Source organism: Copadichromis virginalis, linkage group LG18 (assembly GCF_057382275.1).
Source record: "Copadichromis virginalis isolate Kocher_CV1m ecotype Utaka linkage group LG18, C_Virginalis_male_GT1.1, whole genome shotgun sequence".
Taxonomy (NCBI): domain Eukaryota; kingdom Metazoa; phylum Chordata; class Actinopteri; order Cichliformes; family Cichlidae; genus Copadichromis; species Copadichromis virginalis.
Genome location: NC_140635.1, coordinates 1,947,217 through 1,964,862, shown reverse-complemented (window position 1 = coordinate 1,964,862; position 17,646 = coordinate 1,947,217). Strand labels below are relative to the sequence as shown.

The following is a 17,646-nucleotide window of genomic DNA, read 5'->3' as shown; positions in this document are numbered from 1 at the left end:
CAAACAAAACAGTATATAAAATCAAAACAGATAAAATCAAAACATAAAATCAGTAGTTAAATGTAAGTTTTGAAATTTAAGCTTAAAAGTGTGGATTTGGTGCTTTATTCAAATGCAGCTGAGAACAGGTGAGTCTTCAACCTGGATTTAAATAAACTGAGTGTTTCAGCTGATCTGAGGCTTTCTGGGAGTTTGTTCCAGATTTAACAACCCTCAGAGGTCCTTAGGGACATTTATTGTCTTTTGCATTTTTAATTTTAAACCATTTTCACTGTGTTGAGTGGAATATAGCCAAATTTGTCAAAGAATTTTCTTTTTAATTATATTTTATAATTGTGGTGTAAATTCATTGAATTAGCCTAAAATGGCTAAGCTACAGAGATGCATCCACCTTAGTCTCTTCGGACAAAAATGTCCCCATTGACTTCCATTATAAACGCTATTTTTCACTGCAGAATTATTACCGTTAATGTCTTGGTGATTACTTATGTTTCCGTTTCGTTTTGCAGGACGGGCCTTAGAGTTGTAATTTTTTTTATTTGTCCACCTGGTGGCGACCTTGCTCCACATTTGACCCCGGGCTGCTTAGACAGACCTGCGGGAAATGAAGCCTCATTTCCGGCGTGCAGCAGCGGCTTCGCCCGCTGATCGGGCGGGACCATTTTCGGTCCCTAGGGCCGTGAGAGGGTGCTTTTTTTTTTTTTTAGTCAACAGGAAATGACTTATTTGTTGTCACGTGGTATCGGACGTACGTGCTGGAAAAAGGAGTCCCCGGTAATCGTCGCGACTTACCCCGGGAAGATGCACTTATTTCGGCCTAGAGGAGGAGCATTTGCCGCCTGGAGACCATTTTCTGGTCCTGAAAAAAAAAAAAAAAGGCGATCGAAATGAATGTTGGTGCCAATCTTTAGTCCATCTAAAGGCCTAATTATAATAACAATTGAATATTACCTCAAATGTTTTTTTTGGAAAATATTCAAGTTTTATGTTTTTTGGGGCAAAAAAAAGCAGTGCGCTCATGTGACGAAACCGGGATATAAAGGGTTAAAATCCGCGAAATGTAATTAAAACTTGACATGAATATTTCAAGGAGAAGTAGTTTTAAAAGACTGACCAATTTAAAGTGAAAAAAAATTAATATTTAATATTTTTATTGCACATTTTGGGGAATGGACATAGGCTTAAAGGTGGATGCATTTTTTTTTTAATGTGCTCCTGCAAAAAAAATAATGGCAGGTCAAAATGAATTTTGGTGCCAATCTTTGGACCATCTAAAGGCCTAATTATAATAACAATCAAATATTACTTCAAATTTTTTTTTTGGAAAATATTTAGTTTTTTTGGGGCTAAAAAAACAGGGCGCTCGTGTAATACAACTGGGATTTAAAGGGTTAAAACAACGAAAATATAATTAAAACTTTATATGAATATTTCAGGGAGAAGTAGTTTTAAAAGACTGACCAATTTAAAGTGGAAAAAAATATTAATATATAAAGTTTTTATAGCACTTTTTGGGGAATGGACATTTATGTCCATTAAAAGCAAAGGTGGATGTCTTTTTTTAAGGATCTCCAAGGGATAAAGGAGCATAAAAGCTGAATGCAGCTTCTCCGTGTCTGGTTCTGACTCTGGGAACTGATAAAAGACCGGATCCAGATGACCTGAGGGATCTGGAAGGTTCATACTGGGTCAGGAGGTCATTGATGTATTTTGGTCCTAAACCATTCTGAGCTTTATAGGCCAGCATCAGAACTTTAAAGTCTATCCTCTGACGGACAGGCAGCCAGTGTAAGGACCTCAGAGCTGGACTGATGTGGTCCACTTTTTTGGTCTTAGTGAGGACTCGAGCAGCAGAGTTCTGAAAGAGCTGTAGTTGTCTGACTGATTTTTTGGGTAGACCTGTAAAGATGCTGTTACAGTAATCAAGCCTACTAAAGATGAATGCATGGACTAGTTTTTCCAGGTCCTGTTGAGACATCAGATCTTTTATCCTTGATATATTCTTGAGGTGATAGTAAGCTGATTTTGTTATTGTCTTAATGTGGTTTTCTAAGTTTAGGTCTGCATCCATCACTACACCCAAATTTCTCGCCTGGTTTGTGGTTTTTAGATGTATAGATTGAAGTTCTCTGGTGACCTGTAATCGTTTTTCTTTGGCGCCAAAGACTATTACCTCAGTTTGTTTTTGTCTAGCTGGAGAAAATTGTGGCACAGCCAGTCATTGATTTCCTCAATGCATTTACCAAGAGCCTGTACAGGGCCTCGGTCTCCTGGTGACATTGTGATATATATTTGTGTGTCATCTGCATAGCTGTGATAGTTTATTTTGTTGTTGTTTATAATCTGTGCCAGTGGGAGCATGTAGATGTTAAACAGAAGGGGTCCCAAGATGGAACCTTGGGGAACTCCACATGTGATACTTGTCTGCTCAGATGTGAAGTTACCTATTGATACAAAGTATTTCCTGTTTTCTACGTATGTTTTGAACCAGTTTAGTACAGTTCCTGAAAGACCTGTCCAGTTCTCCAGTCGTTTGAGTAATATGTTGTGGTCAACTGTATCAAATGCTGCACTGAGATCCAGTAAAACTAGGACTGACATTTTTCCACTGTCTGTGTTCAGACATATGTCATTAAACATTTTGGTCAGAGCGGTTTCAGTGCTGTGGTTCTGTCTAAAACCTGACTGGAAGGCATCGTAGCAATTATTCTGTTTTAAGAAGTAATTGAGCTGTTGAGAAACTGCTTTTTCAATGATCTTACTTAAAAATGGGAGATTTGAGATCGGCCTGTAGTTGTTCATTTGTGTCTTGTCAAGATTGTCCTTTTTCAGTATAGGTTTTATTACAGCAGTTTTTAGTGGTTCTGGAAACACACCTGATATTAAAGAAAAGTTGACGATCTGTAACAGGTCTGACTCTAAAGTCTTTGAGACCTTTTTGAAAAAACTGTACAGTAGATTCTACAATAATACATACAGAGAAAAACCCAACAATCAAATGACCCCCTATGAGCAGCACTTTGGCGACAGTGGGAAGAAAAAACTCCCTTTTAACAGGAAGAAACCTCCAGCAGAACCAGGCTCAGGGAGGGGCGGGGCCATCTGCTGTGATTGGTTGGGGTGACAGAAGGAAGACAGACAGATGACCACATTAAAAACGCAGACATAAGTGAACACATTAGCTTTTGACTCTCACTGAACTAACAGCCTATCCCTCTGCGTGTTTGTGTACTCTGCTCATATTGTCTTCCATTAAATCATTTTTTTTTTAACATTGCACTCAAAAACAAACAAATCCTTCTGAACAAAAAAAGTAACGTCACCCAATATATGGGCCACGAGTTTGAGACCCCTGTTTTACACACAGTATATATTTGGCACTTTATATTTGATTTTACTTTCAAATATAAAGTGCTTTGAGTTGTTGTTGTGATTTTGCACAATATAAACAGTACAATAGATGAGCTGCTCCACCTCCTGAACTACAACCACCTCTGTGGCACTCGGCGCTGTAAGCATGACTAACACGATGTTCATTTTTATTAATGTCTTTATTGATAGAAAGCTTTGCATCACTGCTGCATTCTTTGTTTCATTTATAATATATAAAGCCCATGAATCACATCATTGACTCCAAACTGTACAAAACACTTATGGAAACCATGATGAAGCATTTCATCCAGTGTATTGAGAAAACATCGAACACCAGAATAAAAACAAAACTCAGTCCCATAAATCAGCCTTTACAGCCTGCGGTCAAAGAATAAGGTTCTCCAACACGGCCTCCAGCTTACTTGACCTTCAAGTTTTGTCCTTTAATCTGAAAGAACCAGTCAGTGCTGGTCACTTCAGATTGAAGTCAGTCCCTCCTGGTCGAAACCGCGCCGATTCTTCCCGTTTGCTGATGACCTCAAATGTTTCCTCAGCTGCTCCTCTCCTAAGAGGATGCCGTGTGAGAGTCGTGAGCTCTCATGTGATTTTTCCACACCGTCGCATACGTAAATCTTTCCCCGCAGCTATTGCAGGTGTAAGGCTTCTCACCTGTGTGGGTTCTCATGTGAACTATTAGCGGCGGCTTACTGCTGAAACCTTTCCCACACATTTTGCAGGAATACGGTTTCTCACCTGTGTGGCTCCGCATGTGGACTTTCAGGTAGGAGCTGCTAGTGAAGCTTTTACCGCAGAGATCACAGGCATACGGCTTCTCACCTGTGTGCACAATCATGTGTTTTTTCAGATGAGAGGTGCTACTGAACTCTTTTCCACAGGTGTCGCAGGAGTAAGGCTTCTCACCTGTGTGGGTTCTCATGTGGACTATCAGAGGAGGACAGCTAGAGAAATTTTTTCCACACGTTTCACAAGAAAAGGCGCTTTCACCTGTGTGAGTCATCATGTGGTTCTTCAGTCCCGACGAGCGGCTAAATCGTTTCCCACACACTTTACAGGTGTAAGGTTTCTCACCTGTGTGGATTCTCACGTGGGCTATCAGGTGAGTACAGCTTCTGAAACCTTTTCCGCACGTTTTGCAGGAAAACGGTTTCTCGCCTGTGTGCGTTCTCATGTGGACTTTCAGGTAAGCGCGACTACTGAAGCGCCTGGTGCAGGTTTCACAGGCGTACGGCTTCTCACCTGTGTGCGTTCTGATGTGGTCGGCCAAAGTGGAGCTGTGAGTGAAACATTTCCCGCACGTCTCGCAGAAATAAAGCTTTTTACCTGTGTGAGTTCTCATGTGATTGTCCAGCTCTAAAGGGCAGATGAACCTTTCTTCACAGGTGGGGCAGGTGTAAGACTTCTTGTCTCTGTGGGTCCGCCTGTGCAGGAGCAAGCTGACGTTCTTAGTGAAGCTTTTCCCGCACGTCTCACACGAGTACAACCTTTCACCTTTGTGAGTTCTCATGTGACTCTTCAGTCCCGAAGACTGCCTAAATCTCTTTCCACAGGTGTTGCAGGAGTAAGGTTTTTCACCTGTGTGGGTTCTGGTGTGGACGGTCAGCGAGTCACAGCTGCTGAACCCTTTACCACACGTTTGGCAGGAATACGGTTTCTCGCCCGTGTGGCTCCTTGTGTGGATTTTCAGAGACACTGCTTGCCAGAAACGTTTCCCGCAGGTGTTGCAGCAGTGAGGCTTCTCACCTGTGTGGGTTCTCATGTGGCCTATCAGTGACGAGCTGCTGCTGAAACATTTTCCACACAGCTTGCAGGAGTACGGTTTCTCCCCTGTGTGGTTTCTCAGGTGGATCTTCAGCTGACCGCTGCGATTGAAGCTTTTCCCGCAGGTTTCACAAACGTGAGGCTTCTCACCTGTGTGGATTCTCAGGTGGATTTTCAGATTAGAATTACAGCTGAAACTTTTGCGGCAAAATTCGCATGCAAAAGGCTTCTCGCCCGTGTGACTTCTCATGTGGACTGTCAGCCGATAGTTTCTTCTAAAACTCTGACCGCACAGCTCGCACGTGTACGGCTTTTCGCCCGTGTGGGTTCTTGCGTGAGCTTTCACGTCGAACTTGCGGCTGAAACGTTTTCCGCAGGTCTTACAAGCAAAGGGCTTCTCACCTGTGTGGGTGCGTATGTGAGTCACCAGGTGGAAGTTACTGCTAAAAGTCTTTCCGCACGTTTCGCAGGCGTGAGATTTTTTATTCGTGTGCTCGTCTTTCGTCTGCGACACTGTCTTAAACACTTTTGCGTAAACGCTGTGCTGCACGGACTTCGAGCTACTGTCAGTGTTACGTTGAGACTCCAGTATGAGCTGTTCTTCCTCCCGATTGATGGAAAGCTCCTCCTCTTCCTCTTTCATCTGTTCAGTCTCTGCTTCCTCCTGATTGGTGCAGAGTTCCTCGTCTTCCTCTTTGATCTGTGGCAGCTCTCGCGCTTCCTGATCCAGACTGCTGCTCCTCTCCTGGCTGCAGAGCTCTTCCTCCTCCTGTCGAATGTCTGAAGGACAAAGAGACAAACATGTTATAGATGTGATGACAGTAAAAAAAAAATTAAAACCCTTTAGACAATCATCATCATCGCCGTCCATCACAACCGTGGCCTCAGGTGGGACTACTTCACACTCTGCAAGCCATCACAGTGGCTGCTAGAGGTCATTACTCGACCCTGAGACCTCCAGAGAGGACTCCTTCACCCCCCGTCCCCACAACCCAAATTATGAGCAGAGTCACTCCAACAGGCGACAAAGTCCAACAATCAGCAGCAAAAAGTCTGATTTGCTGCTGGAAATGCAGCTGAAGAGCTCACTGCTTGAGAGATAAGGTCTCACGAGGAAGACGCAGACCAGCTGGGTAAAGTCCCACCTGTAGCTCAGGAGGTAGAGCAGGTCATCCAGTCTACATGAAAATGCTAAACCCCAAGTTGCTCTTTGACGCAAAAAGTGCTCGTGTGGATCTGAACAGGCTCTCCTGTCCACCACAGATGCTTCCAGGGAGTCTGGATCCAACCCTGCAGACCCTCAGGTGCATTCAGTGGTGGACCAGCAGACTGTAGCGGTGAAGAGAGCACAGCTGGAAGCTAGAAGGTGACCCTGTTGATTCATGTCTCTAAGGAAGAAAACATCTGGAAACCTGCAGCCTGAGCCAATGCAGGACGTTTACAGTGAACAGCTGGACTGAATAGTGAGGCAGACTAAATCCAGCTGTTGTTGGCTGTACAGTGTTCGTGTGACTCTTTGGTGGAAGCAGAACTGGGAAGTATGGGAATTTAACCACCATCACTGGCAACCAGGTGTCAAGCAGCTCCGCCCCTGGAAGGGATTCTGTTGTTTAAACAAAGGCAGCCCACGATTGGAGGACAGCATCAGCTGATCCAGCAGCAATACTGAGCTTCCAATTAAAAGTAACTATGGCAACATTTAGGCATGGCCGCAAAAGCTGACGCAGGACGTCCACATAATGACCACGACAGCAAGGCTCGCTGTCACACCGAGCTCTGATTGGCTCCTGCCTGTGCACCCTGCTGATGACACACACCTGTTTACCTGCACACGCTCCCTTTTTCTGAATTTAATGCGGAAAAAATTACTTTTATTTTACTGTAGAATTTCCACCACAGTTTACCCACAATGCACTTCTGTAATCAAACAGCCAGGTACCAACTCCTGCTCGTGGATCTGTCACACAGATGTTCACAGCTGGAGAGAGAAACATGGCTCCTGTGGATCTGTCCTGGAGGGAAATGTCCCGTTCAGTGAGCTGAAGGTTTCACGAGGAGCCGAAACACGGTCGTCAAACCGCGTAAAAGCTGAATCGGCTTTTATGACCCAGCTGCCGCCAGGTGAACCGGAAACATTAAACAGGTGAGCTCAGATTTAACAGCCCACCTGTGGAGAATCCTTTATGACGCAGATCACCCGCTTTCTTTTCTCTCTTCGGCTGTGTCCCAATTCAGGGTCTGAACGCTTGAAGTACGTGCACTACGTACGGTGCGTACTATAAGTACGAGAAGTGCGGAAGTGAGAGGCTTGTGAAATGGGACGGCATACGCTTCGTCGCGCTGTTCAGGTTGCCTAGCAACCATGATACTAACCGCGAGACACGTTACAGCTTTGTTTGACAGAAATGAAGGAGAAACATGTTTTGTTGGTCATTCGTTTTTGTCATGACATCACTTTAGTTGAGTATCTGAGGCTGAGACCACAGGACTGTAAAACATGATTGTTGGGCTTCATGTCTGTGCTGAACAGTCATTTAAGATTAGTTATCTTAGTAATCTTTACTAAGATTAGTTAGTAAAGATAACAATTAGCTGATGTTGTTCATGAGACTAAAGTCATCTCACTGTGGTAATGTAAATATAATCTGACAATATTATAGTATTGTCAGATTATTATGATATATATATCTGACTTTAATTATTACACATTCGCACATAAATAAGTGACGTCATATTCAGTACTTTTGACAGTTCACTCTTCGGCCGCTCCCTTCTGCCGTATTTTGCGGCAAAATTATCCACACCCACCGCCGCGCTATGAATTGTGGGATAAGCGTGATATTTGGGGAAATCGACGGCGCATTTGGAGTATGCATTTGAAGTACACTTCGAATTGGGACAGCCGTCGTTGCGTGGCGGTGACGTAACCGCACTTGAAATGCGTACTTCAAGCGTGCAGACCCTGAATTGGGACACAGCCAGTGTCTCTCTGATCGTTTCCGGTTTTGCTCACCTGTCCGGTGCGGCTGCCTATCAAGTTTCCAGGTGATGTCCAGCAGTCTGCGCCTGCGCTCGCGGTCCATCTCCTCCTCGGTGTGTTGTTCAAACTCTCTGCCACCTCCTGCTTCTCCTCCTCCTCCGTCAGCAGTCACGGCCTCGGTGACAAACTCAGCCGGAAGTTGAAGGGAAGACATTTTTGATGCAGCCGAGAGAAAAACGTGAGATTAAACTTCAGTGAAGCTAAAGCTAATGCTAACTCCGCCGTCCATCCGGAAAGCCCGGTGTGCTCTGCGCATGTGCGAAAAGGGATTCTTCCAGTTCCTGCCTTTCACAATAAAAGTGTAAACAACGTAAACTCGGAGGTGCAGAGGGAACCCTTTCAGAATAAAACGTGACAGAGTCCAGAGTGAGAGATAATTTTTTACCTTTAGTGTGTTTCATATTTTGGCTCCACGCTCCTCACGCTCAGCAGTTTTAATGAGAGCAAAGTGATATGGTACTATAAAGTTATTAAGATTATTTAGGGCCTTGTATGTGAGGAGCAGGATTTTAAATTCTGGATTTAACAGGGATCCTGATAATAATGAATCGTCGTCCAGCCTGGAAGTAACAAATGCATGAACTAGTTTTTCAGCGTCACTCTGAGACAGGATGTTTCTAACTTTAGAGATGTTGATCAGATGAAAGAAGCAGTTACAGATCATGTCCTGGTCAGAAATGACTCGCTGATGATGTCATCCAGACTGGTGTCAGTGGGAAACACAGCAGCCTCCTAAACTTCTGCCCGAGACTGTGACACCTTAAAATGACTTCTTTCAAAGTTTCATGATAAACTTAGTTAAACGCTGCCATCGCCTGTTGGGGTAGTTTTGAGCTTTTAACGATTTCACTGAACTTAATGACGGTGCGGCTTAAATCACAGCTGATGTTTGGTGAAGCGTCTGTTTGCAGCTACATCATGTCCAGGTGAACCTTTGACCATTTTCGTCATTCCTACAAACAGCCGCAGTAGATCTGGGATTACTCGCAGTCTGACCACCACAAACAGCCTCACGAACGCAAACTGAGCCCGACGGCAGTTTATACCAATGGCGATGGTATAAAGGAGGCGCTGATCCTCCTCAGGTGCGCGCTCACCTGTGGGACCGATGTTCGTTTTCACTTCAGAACAAAATTAACATGAAATAAGCGACGGCAGCGTGAGCATCAAAGAAACACGAGCACGCCAAACAGGAATCGGACCACAGTCAAACTTTCAGGTAGACTTTATTGTCAACATAGGGACAGCAGACAGGCGTGACCTTTGACCCTGATCCTCCAGGAGTCTGTTCAGTAGATCAGCAACAGGACGAGAACGAGGGGGAATAAATTAAAACCCAAAACAACTCGTCAGGTAAAAAACAAGAACAACGGGAACTCCACGCTACGAGAAACGAAAACAGAAGCTTCGAAAGGAATTCATAAAAAATCGATTAGAAAACGTTTCAGTTTTTGGTTTATTTCTTCCTCGCTGTGCTTCTGTGACACACACACACACACTCACTCACACACACACACACACACACACGCTCTCTCACACACACACACACACGCTCTCTCACACACACACACACACACGCTCTCTCACACACACACACACACACACACACACACACACACACTCTCTGTACATCAGATCAAACATCAGTATTTACACTCGTGTTATAGATTCTATATCTTTAAATTCTCTCTTTGATGTCTGCAGCTCATCTCGTGGGCGAGGGAGTTATATACTTTAAACCCCACCCAGGGCAGGACCAATCAGCAGCTGCTGTTCTTGAACTCTCCGTTCTCAGTGATTGACAGCTTGGTGGGGTTGCTTGGCGACAGGCCGTTGCGAAGGTTGGGCGTGCTGTAACGCTCCTTCACCTGCGTCAGCGCCGCCATCAGCCGTGAGTTCGCCGCATCCAGGGACCCGATCCTTTTCTCCTGATTGGATAAAGATGAGAAAGGGGGCGGGACAGGAAGTCAGACCGACAGGTAAACAACAACAACAAAGCAGTTTGGTGTTGATCGGAGAGTCGGGTCAAAACCACACAAGGAAAAATAGAAAGTAACATCCCTTAAATCCAAGAAACTTTAATGAAACTTTTATTAAAATACTGATTAAACGAGGTGACGGATAAAAAACAACTAAAGAAAAAAGATTTTTAATAAAAACGACTTAACCCTGAGCTCCTGAAATCACCTGAATCCAAATCAGGCTTTAATGAAAACATTTCAACAGCTTTCTGAACACTAATGGATTTATCAGTGAAACATGTTCAGTGACACAAAGTTTACTACAAAGATCTTTAATCGGACACGTTCAAATAAAACCTGTGCGACCGACGAAACGATGCAGATTTAAAAGGACGATTTGGCCTCTTAACGCAACATTAAATGATTTAAAAAGGTTGAAAAAAAGACCAGCTCACACAAAATCTAAAAACGGTTCAGCTTAATAAAAGCGGCGACGTGGTTTTGACCCGACGTGAAAACAAAAACAACCACAGGAAGTTTGAGGGCAGCAGCCGAAAATATAAACAGCAGCCCAAAAAAGCTCAAACCAGCGAAAAAACAAAAAGGTGAAAGTCCAACGCCGTCTCCTGAGCCTGCTGACGACTCGCTTTATTTTGAAAGGGTGAACTAGAAGCTGTGGTGGTTTACAGGGAGGGGGGTGGGAGGTGGTGTGGGGAGGGGGAGGTGGGGTCTGCAGCCAAACTTAAACAAAACCAGCCGAGAGCGCAACACGCCGACAGAGCAGCTGGAACCAGCCGTCAGCTGAACTACAGGAGCCCCCGAGGCCCAAGAACGACTTTGAAGATGAAGCTGAGTGAAAATATTTAATTATTAATAAATGTTCTTATTTACTGTGACTGAAGGAAGGACGCTGTTCGTGAACGTTCTTTTGTCAAATTGACAGTTTTTTATCCCCACGTGAACCAGAGGGGGGCGCCCACCAGGGGGCGCCGACAGCTGCACTAATCCTGAGCTCTTGATAAACTCAATGCTGAAACTCTGCGCTCTGATTGGCTGGTTCAACAGGTGTCAGGTGTGTTGGCAGTGTTTTTTCCCCCCCTAAAAATAAATTCATAAAAACAAAAAACACACAGCGTGGCGTTGGTGGTAGTGGCGGTGGAGGAAGGGGCGGGGCTACAGTTACTTGCCTGATTGGTTTATTTCACATCCGTTACTGACCTGAAATCAGTGGAGAGACTGTGAGACGTTTCAAAAGATTTAAAGTTTCCGTCACAGCTGCTGCTTGAACACGACGCATCGCTGCTTCCCTCTGAAACCCATTACCTGTGCCACAGGTGTGTCTGTACCTGAGCGTCGATGATCTTCTGTTTGGCTTCGATCACTGCCTGCATCTCTGCGTGGTCCCGCCGTAGCTCCTCCTCCACCGCCATCAGTCTGCAAATGTACAGAACATCATCATCATCATCACCTTAAATATCAACATCTGGGTCGTGTCCAAATCCATGGGCTGCGTCCTCCTGAGGCCGCATTTGTAGGCCGATTACGTCACAGCGATGCGCCGAAGGCTGTCCAAATTCCTCCGAATGCGGCCGACACACGCGTCCTCCTTTTCCCCGAATTTGAAGGATGGGTCAGGTGTGTCCTTCGTGACCCACCATATCCCAGAATTCATAGCGCAGCCCAGCCAATTCCAGTTTCCAACAATGGCGGCCGCTATTAAGTTTTAATATTACTCTTATTACTCTTTCTGGGTCACAAAATAAACTTTTAACATATTTTCAGGCGAGACTGTAGCTGTGTAAACATCAAATATCTGCTCGGTTTATCAAGACATCGCATATTTGCAGAGGTGCTCCGACGTTTTCAGAGACGTCTGTTTCCCACCAGCTGGAGAGCTGACCGAGCGCTGGAGGGTCACTGGAGCCGCCGAGAATTAGGTTAGGCTTATTATTACTTAAACGTAATATATAAGTACCTGAGACAACCTAAACATGTTCTTGTTGGGCTTTTTTCAAGGTTTTATTTGTTTGTGAGTAAATCGGTTTGGCTGAGATTAAAGTTATTAGATTAGATAAAGTAAAACTTTATTAATGCCCCGGGTGGTTTTCACACAGCTGAATAAACGTCAAACAGAAAACTGATTAAACAGAAGTGTGAGACGGTCGAGAGTTTACTCCAGTGTCCTGTTACAGAGGGATGCAAAGGTTTGGGCAGCCTTGTTAATAGTCATTATTTTCCTGCATAAGTTGTTACAATAAAAAAATGTTGGTTAAATATATCATAGAGGAGACACACAGAAGTGAAATGAAGTTTATTGGATTTACAGAAAGTGTGCAAGAATTGTTTAAACAAAATCAGGCAGGTGCAGAAATCTGTTGTCATGTCATTGATTCCAAAACCTTCAGAACTAATTACTGGAACTCAAATTGGCCTGGTAACCTCAGTGACCCCTGACCTACATACACAGGTGAATCCAATTTAAGGGGGTCAATCGTAAAGTTTCCCTCCTCTTTTAATTTCCTCTGAAGAGTAGCAACACGGGGGTCTCAGAACAACTGTCATCATGGTGGGAAGGACACAGAAAGCTGCCTCAGAGAGTTACGCCGTCTGTCTCCACAGTTACGAACATATTGAGGCAATCAAAGACCACAGGCTCAGCTCAAGTTAAGGCTCGAGTGTCAGACCGAGAAACAGACAGGCGCAGTCGAAGATCGCAGCGGTCCCAGATCAGATGTCCACACTGGAACTCTTCCCCATGTTGCTGTCTGTGTTTATTGTGCTGTGGTGTGTTGATATCTGTGCATTCCTGTATTACCCTTCTGTCTTACACATTGTTTTTTCCTCGCTACCTGGCCTGACCTGTCTCCCCAATGTGATGTTTGTATTGTATGTACGGTCGGCAAGGTCTGTCATCTCGGCTGTGGGCAAAAGACCTGCAACTGACAAATAAAGGCCATCTCATCTCATCTCATCTCATCTCATCTCATCTCATCTCATCTCGACAAGCCAGCTTCATTCTGGAATAAGCTGCTGTGGACAGATGAAACTAACATTGAGTTATTTGGCATAACACGGGGCGTTATGCACGGAGGAAACAGAACACAGCAGTCCCAGAAACACACCTGCTGCCTCCAGTAAAATGTGGTGGTGGCTCCATCACGCTGTGGGGGCAGTGCAGGGACACATGGTTTCCACTCAGTATCAGCAGATTCTGGAGACCAATGTCCAGGAATCAGTGACAGAGCTGAAGCTGCGCCCGGGCTGGATCTTCCAACGAGACAACGACCTGCTCAAAATCCACTAAAGCTTTCATGCAGAGGAACAAGGACAACGTCCTGGAACGTTCATCTCAGCCCAGACCTGAGTATTATTGAAACCTGTGTCCATGCTCAGAAGCCATCAAACCTGACTGAACGAGAGATGTTCTGTAAAGAGGAACAGTCCAAAATACCTTCAACCACAATCCAGACTCTCACTGACCCACAGGAAGCGTGTAGAGGCTGGAGTTTCTGCAAAAGGCGGATCTGCTAAATATTGATTTCATTTCTTTTTTGTGGAGCCCAAACTTATGCACCTGCCTGATTTTGTTAAAACAATTCTTGCACACTTTCTGTAAATCCAATAAACTTCATTTCACTTCTCAAATATCCCTGCGTACGTCTCCTCTATGATGTATTTAACTGACGATTTATAAATAATGACTATGAACAAGGCGGCCCAAACGTTTGCATCTCACTGTATGTTTTAGACAGCAAGGAGCAGACGGCTGAGGTTATTAAACTCCACCGAGTCAGCGGCGACGCCGATCTGAAGGCTGGACCGTCCAATTCCACGGCCGTTTACTTCCGGCCGACCCGACCTTCTGAGGACCCGGCCCACGTAGGCCGCGAAGGCCGGGTCCTCAGGAGGATGCAGCCCATGAATTTGGACACGACCCTGGTTTGATTTACTTAAACTCCTCCTGAACACCTGAAGCCCATTTTCTGTGACATCAGCCCCGCCCCTTCCATCATGTGACCTGTGTGTGCGTACCTGCAGATGATGCTCTTCATCTGGGTGTCCTTCTCCTCCTGCTGCCTCCTCAGTCGCTCCTCGCTGTCCTCCAGCCGGTTTTTGTACTCGTGCAGCAGCTTCTGCATCTGCTGCTCCTGAGCGAGCAGCCGCCGCTCGTACTCCTCGAGGCGCCGCCCGGACACGCGCAGGCGCTCCTTCAGCCGAGAGATCTCCAGCTCGTACTGTGGAAACAGGAAGCAGTTTCACAGATATGAGCCTTCGTCACTTCCTTATGGGCTTCGCCTGCAGCCCAGGTGTGCCTGTTACCTTCTCTGTGTTCCTGCCCTCCTCCCTGCTCCTCTCCCCTCCCTCCTCCTCGTACTGGCCGTTGTTTAGGACCCATGCCGCCGTCCTCTCCACGGGAGACATCGCCACCGCCACCGCCTCCACTGGAGACGCCACCTGCACACAAAGCAGTGACATCATCAGAAACGCACCTGAAACGCTAAAAGTCTGAGACTCGGCGGATTTCTGTCGTACCTGTGGCATCTGCTTGGTGGTGCTCTTTGGGGGCGGAGCCACATTCTCCACAGAGCAGGTGGACGGTTGGCGGTTGATGATGCCAGCGGCAGGGGTGGGCGTTGGCTCGGTGTTGGCGCTGCTGCTGCTGCGCAGTGAGGCGCTGTGTGCAGCGGACCGTGGCGTCCTTGCCCCGCCCCCTTTGCTCTGCTGCTCCACCTTTATGATGTGGGCGGTGCCTGCTGTTGTGCTCTGACGAGGGATGGCGACCGCTGTGGCGGTGCCGGGTGGGAGGTCTTGCAGGGCATGGCGGCGTGGCATAGAGCAGTCCTCGCTCTGCGTGCTCCGCCTGCTGCCCACCTCGTCCAGGCTGCTGTTGGACGGCGCGCGACCTTTGCCCCCCACCTGGCTGCCGAAGTCGTCAGAGTTGCTGTGGCTGTTGTGGGAGCTCTCGGTGCTCAGGTTCTCGGAGCTGGAGTCCTGCCGCAGCGAGTGGGCGGAGCGTGTTGTCGTGCTGTGGGCGGGGTTACTTAGGTGGTAGACGGGGTTCTGGAACGAGAGCGGCTGCAGGCTGCGCTGCTGACTGACGGAGGCGTGCAGCGGCCGCCTCACCTGCGGAGCGCTCTGTGGCTGTCCATCTCTGGGCGGGACTTTGGCCTGGTGTGGTGCCGGCTGAGGTGTGAGAGGGTTGGAGTGGGAGTAGGTAACCGGGGCAACGGCATGTCCGACGGAGGCCTGCGAGCCAACCCTGCTGAGACGGGGCGGGGCCTCGTGGTGTGGCGGGGGCCCCGCGTGGCCGTGGAGGCTCTGAGCGTCCTGCAGGTCAACCAGAGAGATGCTGCGACCGTTGGGCAGCAGCGTGTCGCGCTCCTCCTGGTCGGAGAAGCTGGTGTGGTTGGAGGGATGCTGCTGAGGCAACAGGGGGCGCTGACCCCGAACTGGTGTCTGCAGACTGCGAACCTCGCTGCGGCTGCAGGAAGTGAGACGTGAACAGCAGTTAGAGAAAATGAAACTTTTCTGACTGATCGTTCCTCAGGGATCGATTCTGGGGTCTCTGATAATCACACCAACAGCATTGTCTCTGGTGACTCCCCTTTATACCTCCATCTTCTGCAAATCTCATCTCTTCTGACATATTTCAGAAATGTCTTATGAAGCTAAGCTTGTTTGAAACAGCTGTGCACCTATTTAAACATTCATGCATGTCAGGAACAGGAAGTGTTGCACAGAAGCGGGTTTGATGAATCTTTGTGGTGAAGACACCAGAAACCTGTTAAACACCTGATCTGTCTGCTGATTGGTTACCTGTCACTGGGGTCCTCAAAGATTCGTTGCAATCCCGACGACAGGCTGCCGCTGATGTTGTGGGCGGAGCTGTGGTCCTGGAAGCGTCGCAGCTGCTGCTGGACGGGCGTTGGAGCGGCCAGGCAGCGAGTGATATCTCCCAGAATCCTCGGCAGCGGGCCCAGCTTCGCTATGGTGGCCTGCAGGAAGGAATTTTCACCCTGTGGTCGCCGTGTGTGCGTTTGTGTGTTTGTTCGTGGATGGTTTGAATGGAAGCACCAAGATGCGGTGGTGGTGGTGGTGGTGGTGGGGAAGCACATAACAGACAGGAAGTGAACAGAAAGAGGGGGGGGGGGGAGGAAAAAACATGAGGGAAACTTAATGAGAACGAAAACAACTAGAACGACATGCTTCTACTGAACAGAACCAGAACCGACACAGCAGAGCCATGCTGAGACGGGTGAGGCAGGGGGGGAGTGGAGGGTGAGCTGGAGGGTGAGCTGGAGGGTGAGCTGGAGGGTGGGGGAGGAGCAGTTCAGGCCATGCTGTGATGTTCAGCCACGCAGCGTTAATGTGGTTAGATGAAGTCAAACATGTCACATCGAACACACCACTCAGCGATCAGCTGATAGACACATTCTGCACACAGTGATGTCATCCAGTGGGGTCAGGGTGTCCTGTGAGGACGCCGCCCGTGGCTGCTACCGGCCTGGTCGGGCTGTTTTCGGTCCAGCATCGTGCAGTTTGCAACATGTTGCTTTAATAACTGCTCAAAAAACTTAGAGGAACACTTCGACTCGCTCAGCATCAGGTCAACATCCTGTAAGTGTTTTAATGTTTCTGAGCGTCACAGGGACGCCTGCTGAGTCTGCAGCACCTGAGCTGTGTGTGAGTCAGTGTTCACCACACACACACGCACACACACGCGCACGCACACGCACACACACACACTGTCTTGGTGGTTCGTGTGTCTGTACCTTGTCGAGCTGAGAGACGACCTCCCACAGGAGGGCGTGCAGGACGGACAGCTCGCGGCCGAGGTCGATGTAGCCCTCGAACCCCGGCGTGTTGGTCAGCGTCTCCGGGTTGGAAATCTCCGACAGGAAACGCATCATCCCCGCCCATTCGTGCTCCAGGAAGTCGTTCATGAAGGCCATGTACTCCTCCTTGTTTCCAAACCTTTGGAGGAAACGCAAAGTGAGATTTCGTTTTTTCAGAACAACCCCGGCGGCGCCGCTGACCTGCAGATACTCACTTGGTGAAGTTGGCGAGATTCTGGATGACTTTGGCGATGAGCGTGAGCGTGCGGGACGTTCGGTCGTCGGGATACTCCTGCATGAGGTTGAAGAGCGAGGGCGACATGATGGCGGGGCAGAGGAAGCGCAGGAAGAGCGAGGCGCTGATGAGGCGCTTGCTGATGTCCTGCTGGTGACCGCGGGCGACGCACTGCTGCTTCCACGAGGCGAACACTTCCTTCAGCTCACGAGGAAACACGCTGCGGAGACGGGAAGGAGCCGACAGCACTCAGAGCAGGAAGGAAGGATCAGGTAGCTGCTGCTTCCCGCCACACGCTGAAGGCTTTTAATACGCCTCAGCGAGCAGGATAACGTCGTTTACGCCAACACACACGGATCCCAACTTCCTGTCTCTGAGACTCAAACCGATCCCAGCGACAGCTTCACGGTCAGACCGAACGGC

At 47.5% G+C, this 17,646-nt stretch overlaps 2 protein-coding genes across 7 annotated transcripts in view; both read right to left on the bottom strand.

Moving 5' to 3' along the window:
* Positions 1 to 3,536: 3,536 nt before the first annotated feature.
* Positions 3,537 to 8,444, bottom strand: LOC146686883 (uncharacterized). The gene is made up of 2 exons (XM_085440208.1): positions 8,165 to 8,444; positions 3,537 to 5,931 (listed from the first exon to the last, which is right to left on the bottom strand). Exons 1-2 carry the CDS (start codon positions 8,343 to 8,345, stop codon positions 3,938 to 3,940), a joined length of 2,175 nt encoding a protein of 724 aa, XP_085296334.1. The 5' UTR covers positions 8,346 to 8,444; the 3' UTR covers positions 3,537 to 3,937.
* A 1,410-nt stretch (positions 8,445 to 9,854) lies between these two features.
* rasal2 (RAS protein activator like 2) overlaps positions 9,855 to 17,646 on the bottom strand; it is a 60,185-nt gene continuing 52,393 nt past the window's right edge. For 3 of the 6 annotated variants that reach the window (XM_085440178.1, XM_085440181.1, XM_085440182.1), the window contains 8 exons: positions 17,204 to 17,443; positions 16,926 to 17,127; positions 15,970 to 16,169; positions 14,686 to 15,634; positions 14,473 to 14,607; positions 14,185 to 14,387; positions 11,499 to 11,586; positions 9,855 to 10,119 (listed from right to left, as the gene is read on the bottom strand). In XM_085440178.1, coding sequence (XP_085296304.1) covers positions 9,952 to 10,119; positions 11,499 to 11,586; positions 14,185 to 14,387; positions 14,473 to 14,607; positions 14,686 to 15,634; positions 15,970 to 16,169; positions 16,926 to 17,127; positions 17,204 to 17,443 — 2,185 coding nt within the window. In that variant the 3' untranslated portion in view covers positions 9,855 to 9,951. Of the gene's footprint in view, positions 10,120 to 11,339; positions 11,371 to 11,498; positions 11,587 to 14,184; positions 14,388 to 14,472; positions 14,608 to 14,685; positions 15,635 to 15,969; positions 16,170 to 16,925; positions 17,128 to 17,203; positions 17,444 to 17,646 lie in introns of all 6 variants that reach the window. The other 3 variants (XM_085440179.1, XM_085440180.1, XM_085440183.1) reach the window with 3 other exon arrangements.

Excerpts from the sequence above, each read along its gene's own strand:
- LOC146686883 (XM_085440208.1), bottom strand. The coding sequence starts at position 8,345 with ATGTCTTCCCTTCAACTTCCGGCTGAGTTTGTCACCGAGGCCGTGACT. Across the intron at positions 5,932-8,164 it reads TAGGCAGCCGCACCGGACAG|ACATTCGACAGGAGGAGGAA; the intron begins GTGAGCAAAACC and ends TTTGTCCTTCAG.